This window comes from Fringilla coelebs (assembly GCF_963513975.1).
Source record: "Fringilla coelebs genome assembly, chromosome: 18".
NCBI classification, from domain to species: Eukaryota; Metazoa; Chordata; class Aves; order Passeriformes; family Fringillidae; genus Fringilla; species Fringilla coelebs.
Window position 1 is genome coordinate 6,892,086 of NC_140044.1, and position 17,489 is coordinate 6,909,574.

General features: G+C 49.7%; 2 protein-coding genes across 3 annotated transcripts in view; both read right to left on the bottom strand.

The window, feature by feature from the left end:
• Nucleotides 1-790: 790 nt before the first annotated feature.
• On the bottom strand, nt 791-6,796 carry TNFRSF6B (TNF receptor superfamily member 6b). Of its 2 annotated transcripts, none has more exons than XM_084217918.1 (5): nt 6,770-6,796; nt 6,265-6,341; nt 5,393-5,771; nt 3,120-3,314; nt 791-1,224 (listed from the first exon to the last, which is right to left on the bottom strand). In XM_084217918.1, the coding sequence occupies exons 2-5, from the start codon at nt 6,304-6,306 to the stop codon at nt 950-952; spliced, it is 891 nt and encodes a 296-aa protein (XP_084074044.1). In that variant the 5' UTR covers nt 6,307-6,341; nt 6,770-6,796; the 3' UTR covers nt 791-949. The 2 variants fall into 2 exon arrangements, with proteins under 2 accessions (XP_084074044.1, XP_084074045.1); XM_084217919.1 differs by having other exon boundaries at nt 5,393-5,844; nt 6,770-6,787.
• A 5,378-nt stretch (nt 6,797-12,174) lies between these two features.
• The window catches only part of RTEL1 (regulator of telomere elongation helicase 1), a gene marked incomplete at its 5' end in the record, with an annotated part of 42,823 nt that continues 37,508 nt past the window's right edge, over nt 12,175-17,489 (bottom strand). The window contains 3 exons of the mRNA XM_084218143.1: nt 12,175-12,417; nt 16,642-16,745; nt 17,238-17,423. Of these exons, the coding sequence (XP_084074269.1) occupies nt 12,343-12,417; nt 16,642-16,745; nt 17,238-17,423 (365 nt within the window). The 3' untranslated portion in view covers nt 12,175-12,342. The remainder of the gene's footprint in view (nt 12,418-16,641; nt 16,746-17,237; nt 17,424-17,489) is intronic.

Below are 17,489 nucleotides of genomic sequence, written 5' to 3' on the forward strand. Positions count from 1 at the left end.
CCCAAGAGACATGAGTGTCACCCTGGCCACAAATCCCAGTGCAAACTGGCACACAGCCTCACCGTGGCTCAGGGGCAGGGGTTGGCTGGGGCTGTGTGATCACAAAATCCCAGAATGGCTGGGGTTGGAAGGGATCTTCAAGATCATCTTGTTCCAATGCCCTGGCATGGGCAGAGATGCCAACATGTGGGAAAAACAGACAAGGGTAAGCAGGGTCAGAGATGATGGTCTGGGTCTCCCAGCACCACCTCCAAGGGAGACAAGGAAAGGACTCGGGTGACAGAGAGGTGTATGATAAAATAACTTCTTTGGTTTCTTTCTTTAGAAAACATCTTTCACACATGGTGTAAAACCAGGTAGTTAAGAAATAAATTTCAAATGAGCTGTACCAGTGAGTTTGGGGCATCCTCCCCCTTCCTATGCCTCAGCAGCAAACTCTCTTCTCAAACAAAAGCATGACAAAAATCGCAAGCAAATCCTCCATGGAAAATACTGTTAAATTACTAAACCCCCCAACAAGCCCAAACTTACACAGTTTAAAACAAAGCCAAAACATTTTTTATAAGGGGAACCGTGTTCTTCCCCAGAAACAATGACCCTGGATGCAAGTTTTTCTTCTGATAAAATATTGACTCTTGCAGGGGGCTGGAAAATCTGTGGCCAACATTTGGTGAGCTCCCAGGAGCTGCCCCAGCAGCTGGCAAGGGATGCTGCTTCTCACACATTCTATCCTGTCCCATCCCATCCCATCCCATCCCATCCCATCCCATCCCATCCCATCCCATCCCATCAGCAGTGACCCAGCTGCCATAGCACGATGCGCCTCCATCACTCATCTCTCATGCTGCTTTTCAAGTTATGTTTGGAAAGATGAATAAATTAATGAAGCCTCAGAAGATAAAAACCAAAACAGAGAGCACCCAGAAAGTCAAAAGTCCAGTTCATGCTCTCAGGGCAGCTGGAAGCGCTCGCGGACTTTCTCCTCAATGGAGTGGAGCTTGACCACGCGCAGCGCGTCCAGCAGCTCCTTGGTGACTTCAGAGTCCTCCTCCTTCTTGTGGGTGAGGAAAGCCCGGATTTTCTCCTGGATGGCTGCCCTGGTCCATGCTGCCTGCTTCTTTGGCGAGCGCTCCAGGATCTGCTGCAGGCGCTTCAGCTTCTTGACAGGGATGTTCTGGTACACCACGAAGTCTATCATGGCCTGATCGCAGTCGTCATCTGCAGCTGCGGGGGGAAAACAGCCGGGGGTTAAAGGGACAGGGGACAGCAGGGCACAGCCCTGCCCAGGCTCTCTGTGGGACATCTGCCCGCAGGGCTGGTGAGTGCCCCGGGCCTGGAAGCGTTCAAGGCCAGGTTCGATGGGCGTTGGAACAACCTGGTCTAGTGGAAGCTGAACTTCCTGTCAGTGATGCACCCTACACAGGGCAGTTGGAAAACAAGGTGTAGGAGTTCTGTAGAAAGTCAATGTACTATTCCATGCTCCTCCCCATCAGGGAATAGAGGAAAAGCCCAGACAAATCTGATGCAATTGCAGTAAGTACTTACACGTTCTTATCCCTGAAAGTTTCTGTTTCCCCCCACAGATTTGTAAACTTTGTAACAGATTTGTAACAGGACCAGCCCTAAGCACAGCCCCAATCAGGGAGCTGGGACGGGACGGATCCGGCCCTGGCTGGTGGAAGCTGCTGGAGTGCATCCAGCGTAAGGAATGAAAACAGAAAGAGTTTTCAAGAGGTCAAGGCCAAAGGATTACTCAATCAGGGAGAGATTAGCCCAGTTTCATGCCACTGCAGACTGGGAACAGTTTCACTGGTTATAGTGGGGTGGGTTGAGCTCCACTGCTCCGGCTCTGCCTCTCCAGCAGGCTCGGCTTGATGATGAGCAGATCCCTGTGTGCCTCCTGAGAGGAATCATAACAAAAAAAAGCCTTCAGCTCCTATTGCTGGGGCCTCCTCCCTCTATAAATATCTGCAAAGGGCAGGTCTGGCTGCGGGGGCCGGTCCCTGACGCACGTGCTGCTGACACTGCTCTGACCTGGCCATCCCCTGCCCCGGGACTGCATCCCGCTGGTGACGGAGCTTTCCAGTCTCTGTGTCAGGATCACACTCCTGGCAGGGAGCTCATGCTGTGAGTCAGGCTTTGTGAGGAGAAACCTCTGTGCTGGTGGTGCCAGGAGAGTGTGGAAAAGTGAGAGCTGCCCGGGGAGGAAGCCTCCAAGTTCCCTCGCCACAGAGGAAAATCTTTTAGAGCCATGGGATGTCCTGTGTTTGAAGGGACCCACAAAGTTCACTGAGTGCAGGCCCTGGCTCGGCACAGACCACCCAAAAGCCCTACAACATGCCTGACAGCTTTGGCCATGACCACTTCCCTGGGGAGCCTGTTCTGGTGCCTGACCACCCTGTGGGTGAGTTTCATTAGAGCTTTTCTACCAAGCTTCATCCTGATGAAAGAATGACATTTTTTCACTACAGAGCAGCCTCCTCTGGATGTGATGAGGTCCCCATTGCTTTTCAGATTTTCAGGACATGACATTGGATAATCTCATCCAGGCTCATTTTCCCATTAAAGGTTGGACCAGATAAATTTTCCAAGTCCCTCCCACCTGAGCTCTTCTATGGCTTTATGACTGACACCACGTCTCCACTTTTACACCTAACAGGTCAAAATCCACCCCACACCAGCTCCAATGAACCCTGGGCTCTGCTCCACTCAACCTGCACAAGACCAGGCTGCCATAAAAGCTTCCAGGAAACAGGTGCAGCCAGGAAAAGGGAGCACAGGAGCTGTGCCAAGCTGGGTGCCTCAGCTGCCAAAATCCCCTGTCCCAGCACTCCCAGTTGTCCCTGATAAGGTCCAGCAGGATTTCACTGTCAGCTCCTTGTTCTCACTGTGCAGTGACTGTTGCTTAAGCCCAGCAACCTGTCCTTGCTCTATGGGACTGACACTGGAAGGAGATGAAGGGAGACAGATTATTTCACCCATAATTATTATTAATTATGGATCACTCCATGCTTTTACAAGCCATTTCACCTCATTTACATCTAAGTAGGAGAAAGTCATGAGGAAGTTTGCTCTCACCCTGGCAGCATCTGTCCTGGCACGCTGTGCCCGTGGCTCACCTGCTCCCTGTGTGCTGTTGCCTCTCCCAGGTCGGCAGGACGTGCAGAGGGTGTCGTGGTACTTGTTGCCCTGCACGTTGGTCACCTTCCCCTGCTGCTTACAGTCCTGGTGTGGCTGGCATGGGTCGGTGCTGGAGTTGGAGGAGAAGAAGCCGTGGGGGCAGTCATGGCACTGGGTGTCCTCAAAGGGGGTACCTGTGCATGGGGACACAACGGGACTGTCAGGTGACAAGCTGGCACAGGAGCAGGGGCAGCAGCTGGGGATGATGCCAGACACCATTGGAGCATGCAGGTGACGTTTTGGAAGTGATCACTGCCAGCATTTCCCCTTGGAATTGCGTGTCCTCACACCGGGCAAACAGCAGCGCTGATAAATTGTCAGCAGCCCGCAGACATGAGGGGACTACAGGAGGACATCTCGCTATGAAAAGGCCACGTCCCAGGCAGGAGCCTGCAGCCAGGCTGGTGGCCGAGCTGCCAGACCAGCCCTCGGTTCCCAGAGCCCTTCTTCCCAGAGCCAGAGGCTCCCGACCAAGTGAAAGTAAAAGTCTCTGCGGAGGTGAAAGCTGAGCTGGCCTTGGCCGCGCTGTCACTGCTGCCCTGGCTCCGGGCCAGCGCTTCCCTTGTGCCACAGGGCTGATGCCACACGGGCAGGATTGCACCGAGCAGCATTCCCGCTCCCTGGGAACAGAGGGAAGGGCTCTGGGGCAGGAGGTTTCCCACCCCTTTCACCTTCACGAATCCTTACAAGCAGTTTCTACGCTGCTGCCTCCCCTTTAGGCTTTCCCAGGAGTCTGATCTTTCAGGTCCCTCCCAACCCGGAGCATCCGAAAGGCCCAGCCATAACCCCCAACATCCGAGCCACTATTTACAAATGGGAAATCCCAAAGTTGGTTTGCCCGGGGGGATTGCACAAGGATCAAAACCCTCATCCAACCAAAGAGCAGCAAACTCTGCCTACAGCCCCCAGGGCACAACTTCCCCACCCAGACACCAGCACTGGCAGGTCCAGGGCTCTGCCCACCACACTGGACACTCAGTCCTTGCTGTGGTGTTCTGGTGGCTGGGCTGGGGGGCAATCCTCCCCACACAAGAAGCCATTTGCAAAAAATAAATAATAGTAACAAAAAACCGGCTTCTCCTCAAATACCCAGCTTGCTTGCATGGCTCGTCAGTCCCAAAGCCAACCCTCCAGACAAATTCCATGTTTAATTTCAAAGTGCTTCCCTGTAATGCCTGGATATCTTCTTCCCCCTTTGCTGCATTACTGCATTTTGTCATGTCCTATAAAAAAATTAAACCTCAACTATAAATATCAGCTGAAGAAAACAGATATTTTCCCTGTGGCTGGTGAGCCTGGAGCTCTTCCATGCCACACATGGAAAGACTCCATGCTTCAAAAGCCTCCTCACTTCACAGTGTGAAGCAAGATGCTGCTGGGCTTGCTGGTGCTGCCCACACTGGTTTGCCATCCCCTGCTGTGGTTTCCAGGCAGAGCCTGGTCCTCACTGATTGATGAGTTTACACACATTGGGAGCAATTAAAGGACCAGGAGCAGAGAAAACTGTTCAGGGGAAACAACAGGAGGATAAATCCCCTAAAATACCTTGGGACTTAGATCACACAAGGAGACGGAGTCTCAGACTCAGGAGTCAAAACAAACCTGGTTTTGTAGATTTGGAACCTGGCTGTGTGTCCACTATGTATTTTCAACACATCCTCCCCAAAGTGCTCAATGAAAAACCACAAAACTGACCCTGGAGCTACACACATTCCTCAGCCCTGCCCTGACATCCTCAGCCACCTTCCTCAGCCCAGGTAATCAGGATTCCCAGCTCTCGGGCTGCCTATGCAAGGAGAAGGGAGCTGATGAATGGGCAGGAGCAGCTCGGACTTTCCACCTGCCTGTGGCCCGGGGCCAGTGGCTGCTCCGGGGATGGCCAAGTCACAGCCTGGCTCTGCCTGCTGTGGCAGGTGAGGCAGGTAGCAGGGATTGACACATCCCATCAAAGTGTACTGCTGGGGATTTCAAAAGCTTTCAAATTGATAGCTGTGGAAAACCCCATCCAAATTCCTCCTTGGAGAAGAGGCAGGAGCACACTGGCAGGGAGGGCACTGTGCCAGCACCAGAGCTAAAAGGGAGTCGGTCAGGCTATGGGTAAGCATTGGCTGCTGCATTTGGCAGCTGTATTTTTCCTTGATTTTTATCTCCCGCCGAGATTTTGGGGCGTGGCAAGAGCCATGTGAGGATGCACGGGGCCGGAATTACTCACCCGCCTTCACAGCCCCGGCGCCCGGCGGGCACTCGGAGTGCCGGATGCACAGCTCCATGTTCGAGTAGTAGCCCTGCTGGCACTGGCAGACGCGGTTGTGCGTGGCGTTGCACTGCTGCACCTCCACCTGCTTCTCCCCGCAGATGACGTTGCAGTAGCGGCACTTCTCCAGGTAGTTCCAGTACTGAGTGTAGTGCAAATCCGGGCAGGGCTCGCACCGCGTGGCTCTGTCCTTGGAGCAGTGCTGTGCCACGAAGGTCCCCGGCGGGCACTGCTGGCATGTGATCCTCTCGCTCGTCACGGCGTCCTTCCACTGGTACGTGGGCTGGGCATCGCAGGCGAGCTCAGCCAGCAAAAGGAGGAGAGGGGGGAGCATCCACTACGGCAAAGACAGCGCAAAGAGCCCTGAGCTCATCCTCGGGCAGAGGCGGGAGCAGCAAACGCGGCTGCTGCTGTTACAGAACTCGTTATTGTTGTAGAGACAAGAAATTGTTCTCCCTCCCTGTGCTGTTCCCAGCCCAAGCACCAGCTGCTGCCCTCCGTTGCCATCCCAGGTGACAGAGCATCCTTCCAAACCCATTTGTGATGCATTCAGAGCCCAATTTTCCTCACTCGGAACTTGGAGCAGCTCCAGCCCATTCCCCTCTTTCACCCCAGACAGTTCCCCACCACTGCAGTAAGAGACACCTTTGCAAACCAAGAAGCAGAAGGGAAATTTTCCAAACTAGCAGACACCAAGCATGCTCCCTAGGACCTTTAACACTTTTTGGAAACGCAGATGCTCAGGATAGGACTGAATCCCAGAGCTTGCTGATCCTCCCTTTCCTTTCCAAAGCCCACGTGCCCAGCCTGACGAGCAGAAGATCCCTTACCTTGGACGGATGCCTCAAACTCGGCACGTGGCAGGATGGCATCGCACCGAGGGCTTCCGAGCGCCGGGATCAGAAACCTGGGGGACAGAGAGGGTCCTCAGAGGCTGCTGCTGCCTGCGCCGGGCTTCCCTCTGCAGCAGCAGGCTCGACCCGACCGGCCGGCGTAAAACAGAGGGAGATGGGGAAGGGCTGACAGGGAAGGGCTGTTGGGAAAGACTGGGTTTCCTCGCCTGCTTTCTTCCGAGTCAGCCCTTCCTCCGAGGGAGATGCCGGCTCTCCCCAGCGCAGGGACGGAGCAGAGCCTTATAGCGGCTGCGGACGAGAGGCTCTGGGCACCCCCACACCCACGCAGAGCCAGACACGTAGAATCGCCCGGGGGAGGGAAACCACCCCCAGCCCACCGCAGCCGGGAGGGAGCAGGAGCTGGTGGGGAAGCAGCCAAGGTTTTCCTTTCCTCCCCTTCCTCCCCATCCCCATCCCATCCCTCGGGACCGGCTCCGCTCACCGCAACTCCGCCTCGCACCTCCGCTCCGCGCCGCTCCCCGCGGCCGGCAGCGCCTTTATAAACCGGCCCGGGGGAAAGACCCCTCTTGGGCAAGGGGAGGTGACATCGCCGCTCCATCCCGGCTCCCCCCCCGACTCCATCCCGGCCCCGAGCCCTTCCCGGGCCCCCGCCTTCGCGTCCCGGCGCCCTCCCTCGCCCGAGCGCCGCTTTCGCTCTCGTTTCTGCACTTGCCGCTAAAGCGAAGCTTTCGGAGCAGCGAAGTTCGTTTACCTGTGCGGAGGAAGGAGGCGAGTGGCATTCGCACAGTTTTTCAAAGCTAAGTTTTACAGGGGGTTGGTGAGAAATCGTTTTCTGGCAAGGGGAAAGGCGGGGAAATTCCCTTGTGAACGTTTTGTTCCCCGGCTGGAAGCGCCAAAGAACTTCCCAGTAACAGCAGCTGCCTCTCGCTGGGAGCTCGCCCCGTCAAAGGCAGCCCCGAGGGGCCGCTTCTGGCTGTGGCTGCGGGCAGTGACACCGGCGCTGGGGGAAGCATCCCTCCGGCTCTGCCCGGGGGCTCCGGACCAGACCCATCCCACCCCTCCCCCCAGGGCACTGACCCTGCCAAAACAGCCCCGGTCGTCAGTGCTTGGGCACTGCATTCCCAAAGCCGGCTCCGAGCTTCAACCCTCTCCTTTCAGGAGCGCCGAGAATGACACCACCTCCAGCTGTAACACTAAACACGGGTGCCTTTTGTGGCACAACATCCGGCAGCTAAAGAGATCAGCACTTAAATCCCTTACAGGTGACAGTGCCCTAAGTCTTGGGCCCGAGGATTCAAATGAAAACTGAACTCAGCCTGGCAGGTGCAGCCTTGGCAGAACATGTGTTCCAGGGCCTGCTTCAAGACACGGGGCTCCTGCCCTTTGTCTGCTCTGTCTCACCACATTCTCTGTGAACAGTCAAAATCAGAGCAAATGCTCAAAAAGCAAATGCAAGTCTCTGCAAGGATGAGGGAACCACAGTGAGGACCTGAGAGGATGGGGAGGTTTTTCTCCTCAGGAGTCAGCAGCCAGCTCCTCTTGCAGATCACTGCAGAGAATTAACAATTCTGCATCTGCCTTCTGCCTCTCTCATCCAGCTCTCAGCTACTGGGGCTGCAGATGGAGGATCTCATGGTCTTTATTCTGAACACAAAGTTCATACCTACCGTAGCTAAACACACCATTCACCAAGAAAATCAAACCTAGTTCTCCACTACCCAGAAAGAGAAGGAAACCCCAATGGTCAAAAAGAATCCAAAGCTCCTTCCAGTAAGGTCAGCTTCTACCCACCTCAGTTAAAGAGAATCCTCTGACTCCAGCAGGAGCCAAGGGGGGTCAGTGCCACAGTCCAGCAGCAGGGTCTGGGCTGTGTTTATTTGCACTTTACACAGAACAGGTGATGAGCTGATTTACACAGGCCACTCTGAAGTGTTTTTTTATTTTATTGCTCGTTTATCTCGATCCCCTGTAGCTGTCCAAAGTAATCCTGATGGTTTGTAACTCATTTTGACACAATCCCTGAGCCAAGGCCTGCCGGGATTTCGCTTTGTCAGTGTGCATCAGCTCAGTAATTAATCAGCCAATCTCCCAGCCCTGCCCTGGCACTGAGGCGCAGCCCCTTGATGTCTTTTTGGGTGAAACTCCCCACCAGACTGGATCCAATAGAAAGCCCTGCCCTGGGCTCACCCACCTGGGGAGTTTCAGTGGGATCCCTCTGCCTGAGGCTTGAACCACCCAGGAGCCGCAGAGCGTTTCCTTCTCCACAGGCGGAAGCACAATTTCAGTTTTCTGTGGATTTCACATGGAACCCACAAGGTGTGTGAAACAATAGCAGGTGGTTACATCCTGAATGGCACCTGCTGGCACTCCCTGTGTCCCAGCCATGCCCTGCTGGGATGGACACAATGCACTGGGAAACTCCGAGCTCCTCGCTGCACTGCGATTTCTCATCAATAATTATTTTGTTGTGAATTTGACAAAAAATGTGTCAGATGGATGCTCCTAGAGAGCAAAACACCTCGTTGATGGGACAGAAAGGGCTTCCCCAGACAACTTCCCCAGACTCCAACAGTCTGGTGGAACAATGACCTTTGATTAATCTTTTCCTGTCTGTTCTTCTGTTGGTCCAACAAACCTCCCAGAATGGGTTTAAGGGTCACTGCCTGACAACCAGAAAGCAGCAACACAACTCACTACTGACTCTGACCAGTGGAGGTAGCATAGAAATGGAATTCAGCATCCTATTGCCATGGCTCTGCCTTACTTCTCCATACAGGGCATAGTTTCACACTCCAGGGTGTCCAGCAGCACCACCTTCTGAAACTACTCGTGAAAAATAAAGTTTCTTGTTATATTCACAGAAAATTCTGTTGAGTAAAGAAATCCCTTGTTGCCCATCAGTAACAACTTTGCCAGCCAGAGATAGGGCTCATCTCTTTCCTGATGAAACATTTTGCTTTGCTGATTTTGATCTCTTTTGTGAGTCCTTTCAGTTTTTTGGAGGGAGAAAAAAACAGCAGGAAAGGTTTGTTCAATGACACACTACAATGTTCCAGGTCTAGTCATAGCACTGCAAGGCAAGGGCAATCAAAAAATTAGTATCTACTTCCTTTATGATCTGTAAGCCATGTGTCATTTGCTTTTGAAAATCAGCAAGGAGTGTCCAGGATAGGTTTTTGTCCCCCCATCATGAAATACTTTGCATAAATTCCTCTAAGCCCCTAAAGCAATACAGATTTTTCTGAAAGTTTTCTCACTTTCTGTTCTGCATAATTAATTAACTGCCCCTGTCTTCCCTTCCTGTAAATTCAACAAATTTCCAGATGACAGAACAGTCCTGACTGCTGGGGATCCTCTTCAAGGTCTCATGGTGTCACAGCAGGGTTTGGGTTGAGAGGGACACAAAGCTCATCCAGTTCTCCCATTTCCAGGGCCCATTAGCATCCATCTGTCCTGCCCCAGCCACCAACAGCGGGGATTGACTCCCAGATCCACTGCAGTGCAATTCCCAGTGCACCAGAAATCAGCACCAAACCAAAGCCATGTGTGCTGGGACACTGGGGGGACACTGGGGGGACACTGGGGGGACACTGGTGTGTTTCAGAACTTCTCTGGGTGGGTTCAGCTGGTGAAGGGCAGTGACTGTAAACCTCTTCAGCAAGGCAATCCCTCTGCTGAAGAGTAAGAGATGAAGAGATGGAGTTCCCTGGACAACGGGATGGAATGTCCTGGGTGAGGGGAGAGAAAAACCCTCAGCAAGTTTTCCCCTCCGTGTAAGAAAGACAAGGAGCTACTGGAGAGGATCCAGCAGGGGCCACAGAGATGATGAAGGGCCTGGAGCATCTCTGATAGGAGACACAGCTGAGCCTGGTTAGTCTGGAGAAGGCTCAGAGGGGATCTCATCAATGCTCATAAATATTTCCAAAGGGTGCCAGACTCTTCATGGTGCTCAGCAACAGGACAAGCAGCAACAGCCATAAACTAAAACTCAAGAATTTTCACCTCAACATGGAGAAGAGCTTTCCATGGAGGTGGCAGAGCACTGGAAGAGCAGCCCAGGGAGGGTGTGGAGTCTTCTTCTCTGGATATTCCAGATCACCTGGCTGCATTCCCTTGCCCCCTGCTCCAGGTGACCCTTCCTTGGCAGGGGGGTTGGACTGGGTGATCTCCAGAGGTCCCTTCCAACCTCAACCATTCTGTGAATCTCTTGAAGGCTCTGAGATATTCTTAGCACTGTTCCTCTGCCCTGTCTCAGAAAAGAGCATCCCCAGGTTGGAACAGTCTTCAGACCAAAGCAACTCCAGGAAAAGGCACAACTTTAAAACTACTTTAGCTGAGGAGAAAAAGCAGCATTGTAATATTTGTCCCTGCCAACCCCTTTCCTAGCGTGTGGGGTGATTCAACCCCACAATATTTCTCAAGTATTTCCTTCTGTCTTGCTGGGTCTGGCAGCATTTTTGCAGCCCACGGCAGATAATTCCCACCGGCAAAGCCGGCCCGAGCCGCGGTCACCACGCCGAGCACGCTCCTGGCTGTGCTGTGGCTTCCCTCCAGCGGCACAAGCAGTCAGCTGCAGCTTCCTGGGAGACACCTTCCCAGGAGAGCAGGCACTGAGCTGCCCACCAAAAAATGACATTTTACTGCTCACTGCCCCCAGTCTCACTCCAAATATTTTTCTGATAATTTCTACAACACAACTTTATTTACATAACACTTTTCTGTCATTTCCCCTCACTTATATTTGAAACATCCAGGACTTTATCTGCATTATTTATTCCTGTTTTGCTGCACTGAATAGATACACAGCTAGAAGATAATATTCATCCACAAAATTAAACAAGACAGAATACATGATAGCTCAGAACTACCTCAATTCCTGCCTAAGCCTTTGTTAATTGTCAATGAAGTACAAAAGGTTTCATTTCACTGCCAGCAACTCTGAGATTTGAAGAGACACTGGGTTCAAATTCTACAACCAGGAGAAACTGGAAACTGTTAAAATGCAGCTCACTTTTCAATTTTATTAAGAATAAAATTTTATTAACATAAAATTTTCCAAATTCCATTGATATGAAAACCACCTACAGAGTACAACCTTTCCAGTTGCTCCTACCAGGGCCATTAGGACTCAATAGCCAATGTTTTTATATCTCTTCATTTTTTTTTTTTTTAATTCCTGTTTTTTAAAAAAATCTAATTAAATCAAATTTAGACAAAATGGTTTTATTTTACAGTCTAATTAACAGCAGATACAGAAGATTTAAAATTGATACAATTTCTTAGGTTAACTACTTATATCCACTACTCACAGAGAGTGGAAATACCAAGGAATTTTTTTAAACCAAACTAACTTGATTAATTTAAAAGTTTTAAAACATTTAGATACATGTTCTTCCTGGAAAGCAAATCAGGTAACACAGGCACATGGAAATACCGGCACTGAGTGAAGAATAAAGTCTCTCTAGAAGTGTGTTCCAAAAAATCCTGCCATGGTGGATGATGGAATCAGGCTTTGGGATGCACAGCAGGTGAGAGGGAGCTTCTGCTCACCATCCTGTAAAAAATGATCCTTTCAGTATCTTCCACTATTGGAGACAATGGCTGCTGCCAAATGCCAAAGAGTGAATGTGAATCACCTCTTCCAGGAACACCAGTGGGGTAGGGATGGGTAGGCTGGCATCCTCAGCCAGCTCAGTTCCACTGTAGGAGCATTCCTGGGGTTTTTCCATGATCTGGCATTACCTGAAGGGGCCATAAAATGACAGCAGCTTCCAGGATATAAAATTTCAGCCTAAGAGTGGCCACAGGAGAATTTGGGGGATAAAAAAAGTAAAAAATGAACTTTCTTAGTTCTAACAGAGGACAATGCTCTGCTTTGTCTCCTGCAGTGAGACCTTTCAGAATTGACCACCTTTGCTGGAAAATGCTCAGCTCATAATCCAGAGACAAGGATCACAGGGATTTAAAGGAGCCTCCATCCTGCTCAGCAGGAGCCAGAGCACAGCCACTGCTTCTGCTGGCACCAAGGGCTTCCTGCCCTTTCTGTGGGTGGCATCAGGACCAGAAGAAAACTTGGGTTAATCGCTGCCTCTTCACATCACTGCGGCACTTGGGGCACTTCCTCACCACCTGTAGAAACCAACAGACAAAACACACAGGGAATCTATTTATTCTGGAGGAAATGCCACCAATGGAGGGAGTTTTCATGTGGGCAAGTAGTGACAGGATAAGGGGCAATGGTTTTAAACTGAAACAGGGAAGAATTAGATTATATTTTAGGAAGAAATTCTTTAGTCAGAGGGTGCTGAGAGGCCCTGGCACAGCTTTCCCAGAGAAGCTGTGGCTGCCCCAGCCCTGGAAGTGTTCAAGGCCAGGCTGGATGGGGCTTGGGGCAGCCTGGTCTAGAGGAAGGTGTCCCTGCCCAGGGCAGATCAGCTTTAATGTCCTTTCCAACACAAACCACTCTGATATTAAGTATCTCTACCACATTTTGGGCAACAAGAAATACAAGCCACAGCAGCCACGTGTCACTCCCTGAGATGGGCTCTGCTGTTAGCAACCTCCCTGTTACCACACAGTCAATTATTTCCTTGGTAGTAATAAAAAGGAGAGGAGGCTTTGTGGCACCATGCAAAGTGGCACCAGAATTTACAGCACTTGTCCCAGCTATGACACATCTGGAGGACTGAAATACAGGAACGAGGAAATGTGGAGCTGCAAGAGCTCTTGTGAAGTACAGCTGCACCTGTGGGCAAAATCCTGTCAACTGAGTTCCCTGAATTCCTGCTTCCTCTTGCTCAGATGACAAGGAAATGTCTCCTTGACATACCTGGACATGGATGACACACATGGTCATTGCCAAGAGTTTTGTAGGGGAACCAAGTAAATTTATTTCTTCATAGCACCCCACACCTTTCTCATTAGCAGTATGAGACATGAAGACACATGAGGCATCATTTCTCCACTCAGGTTTCAGTTTGCTTCTTCACTAATCATCAATTTTAAAGTAATTTGACTTGCAGATGAATCCATAGCTTGCAAATTACTGGCAAAACTGAACTGGTCTGTTTATTTCAAAAGGGAGACAGCAAATTGGTTTTCTTTAAAAAACATTAAAGCTCATCCAGTTCCCAACCCCTGCCATGAGCAGGGACACTTTCCACTAGATCAGGCTGCTCCAAGCCCTGTCCAACCTGACCTTGGACACTTCCAGGGATGGGGCAGCCACAGCTCCTCTGGACAGCCTGTGCCAGGGCCTCACAGGGAAGAATTTCTTCCCAATATCCCAGCTAACCTCTGGCCGTGGGGAGCCACTGCAAGAAAAGGTGCAGACTGCAGAGTAGGCTCAGGCAGTAGGGTTTTGGTTCTGGCAACATGAACTGAAATATCAAAAATGGAAGGGGAGAGGAAAGGTCACTTTATCTCCCAACAGCCAGTGCTTTGCCGAGGGCAATTTAAGTGTAACATTTAATTGTGAAATCTTTGATTATTTCCCCATATTACAGATAGTCCAAATGAAAATAACTCGGTCTTCTTGGAAGACCTGGATGAATAAATGCATTTAAACACTTGGAAGCAGCAACAGAACTTCTGGAGGGGAAAACCACACCCCAAAACAGCATAACCTGGTCCAGTCTCTGCAAGGCTTCCTCTAACACACTGAATCACCAACATGCTCCAGCACTAATCCCCCTAATCCCGCTCTAACTGCAGGGAATTCCATCTGCCCTACTCCTCCAAAAGCTTCTAAAAGCTTCCAAAATTATTCACCACCTCTCCCCACCAGTGTTTTCTAAGATAACAGATTGGACTAGACCAAAATTTGCAAACCCTGTGTTGTGAACGATGCTCTGAGTCACTTCCTCGGTGGGACAATATGCACCAAAGGGCTTTTGAGCTGAAAAAACAGTGAGTAAGCTATCAGGAAAGAAAACCAAGAGTTCCAAATGCAGCCCTGTCAGAGTGACAAAGCCCGGTCCCATCTGATGAGAGTTCAGAGCTCGGACATGGTTGCTCATTTCCTGCTGGTAAAGGTATCCCTGTCCCAAACACATGGATGGGGTTAACTGTCCAACCTCGCTGGCAAGAGTGGGAATGGGGATGGGTGCGGTGGGACATGGCTCCTGGGATTGGTTTCAAGAAACACAGGATCATCTTCCTGTTTGCAATCCTGTGTTGCCCTCTCAGCTGCATGACCAGCACAGCCTCATCACTGGAGAAGCATCTCTGCATCAGCACAAGTCACATCCTAAACTACAAGGGGAGAGGGGAGGTTTGGACAACAGGAAGAATTTCTCCATGGAAAGGGTAGTAAAGCACTGGAACAGCTGCCCAGGAAGTGGTGGAGTCACCATGCCTGGAGTGTCCAAAGAACACGTGGCTATGGCACCTCAGGACGTGGTTTAAGGTGAACACAGTGGTGGTGCTGGGTTGATGGCTGGACTTGATGGTCTCTAAAGTCTCTTCCAACATAAATGATTCTATGACTGTATTTGACTTTTCGTTAACCAAACAAGACCTGAATCACATCATGAGCCACTTAACACTCCTGTACACTGAGAACATTAATCACTACACAGGTGTGTCTGTAAGTAAGATTAATCAGGTAAGTGGCATATATCAAAATAATTAATAATAAGATTATTCAGTAAGTAGCAAATATGGAAATCATTATTTGCAAATGACCCATGACTCATTTCCTCAAACATGGAAATGGGATGCATGGGATATCTAAATAGAAGAGAAAGAACACTTCCAGTTGGAAGGGACCTACAGTGATCCTACAGTCCAAGTGCCTGACCTCTTTAAGGGTTGAACAGAAGCTATGGGTCTGTAATATTAAAGAGCATTGAGGCCTCTCTAGGAAGCCTCTCCCACTGTTTGACCAACCTCTTGGTACAGAAATGTCTCCTGATATCCAGTCTGAACCTCACTGAGAAAAGCTTTGGACAGCTCCCATGAATCCTGACATTAAATATCAGGGAGAAGAGCTCAGCACCTCCCTGTGTCACCTCCTCAGGAGGGGCTTTGGACAAGGACCTGGCATGACAGGACAAGGAGGAGAAGCCTTAAAAGAGAGCAGGGTTAGATAGGATATTGGGAAGAAATTCTTCCCTGTGAAGGTGGTGAGCTGCTGGCACAGGGTGCCCAGAGAAGCTGTGGCTGCCCCATCCCTGGAAGTGTCCAAGGCCAGGCTGGAGGGGGCTTTGACAAACCTGGGATAGTGGGAGGTGTCCCTGCTCATTGCAGGAGCTTGGAATGAGATGAGCTTTAATGTCCCTTCCAACCCAAACCACCCTGATCCTATGCTTATTCTATATTCCTCTTGGACCAACTCTGTCTTGGCTGCTATATTTTATTTGGATGTCAGTCCAATGTTTTCTATGCTCACCTGACAATTCAATGTCTTCCTGAGAAAAATATCTTTCTCTGGAACTTGGAATAACAGATTATTTTGTACTTGCTTATAGATTGACAAGCTGAAGAAGTTTCTTTTCCTGCTGTACTGTTTTTGGATATTCCTGAGCTCCACTTATCAGCAGCCTTTTCATCACATATGAATGTTTAGAAACTCCTAAACTCTTGCATTATTCTGGTTTTGAAAGTCTTTTAACACCTGGCTGCTGAATTAAATGCTGGCTAAGACGCTCAGGCACCCGGGACCAACTACATCCTCTTACCTAAAAGAATTTCAATTTACTCAGCTGGGAAAACCAAGAGACAGGAGATCTTTGAGCAGGAATTCAGAATCACAGATTCACAGAATTGTTGGTTGGGAAAGACCCAAAAGGTTACAGAGTCCAATGGTTGACCCAGCACTGCCAAGTTTACCTCTTAACTATGCCATTAAGTACCACATCTACACGTCATAAATCCGTCCAAGAATGGTGACTCAACCATTTCCCTGGGCAGCCTGTTCCTTGTTTGCCTCATTCTCATAACAGAGCTTTACAACAGGATTTTGATGGGGAAAATGAGATTTTGATTTGGTTTATGAAACTGAGAAAGAAAGAAAGTTAGTTTTAAATAAACATTAAAATATTAAAAAAACAACAGAGTTTTTGAAGTTGACTCCACAGCTTGTTGCCTTTGTAGTTTTAGAACAGAAAACACATGGAGGCAGCTCGGAAAGATGCCAAAGTGTAAAAACCCCAGCTTAGGGCAGAGATCTGCCTCCAATCATACTGCAAACCATGGGAAACAATGGATCAAGTGGGAAATCTTCCATTGGCATTTGGGTGTTCTTCCTGGGAACAGAAGAATTCTGATTCCAGGCTTGTTCACATCATTCTCCTGAAAAGCACAAAATTCCCCGGCACTTTTGGAAAAAACCAAACCAAGAAACAGGAGAACCTTTAAGAACTGCTTCCAGCACGTTTTGCAGCAAGTGAAGTCACATAATGGGCATTTAAAAGGCACATCGTCCTCGGATTTGCAGTTAGAGCAGTGGAATCTTCCTAGAACAGAGGGGAGGGTGAGGAGAGAGAAAGAGAGGGAGGAAATGACTAAATTCCTGTAATCACCTGCGAAATTCTCATGTATCCACACTTCCAGTGCAGTCCAGAAAACAATGACCATGAGTGTAATGAACTACCTCAATAGCGCCCTGCCACATTATTTCTTTCAAGTGACCTCACAGTCTCTTGATGCTTCAGATCCCAATAGGAACTCGGGTTACATCCTTCCTTTACAAGGAAGTTGTCAAGAAAAAAATCCCTAAAGTTCTCAGGAAACTACTAAAGCATTGTGATGAAGACAATCAAGAACTCTGAGAGCACGTGCAAGGTACAGAAAGTACAGATTCTCCTTAGCAAACCACACCAATCACACTGTACCTGAACAAACACAGGCAGGAACCAGTGGTTTCATACACCATCAGTTTCATTTGTGTAATTTATTTTTATTCCCAAGAATTAGAAAATTACATCCCAACTCTTTCCTGTACCTACCACACTCTGGTTCCATCTCTAGGGGAAAGATGGGCACAACTCCAGAGCCTGTGGGTGCTCTCACATTTTTGGTTTCTTTGGACACTTCAGTCTTTGGCAACTCAAGTTCACTTTTCTGGCTGAAGCAGAAGGAGGAAATCTTACTCTGAATTTTTTCTGGTGCCCCACTCTTAGAAGGGGCTGCATCTGAGGAGAAAAAGAGAAAACCAGTGTATGAACCTGTATCATGCAAAACAAACACTAAGACTCTTC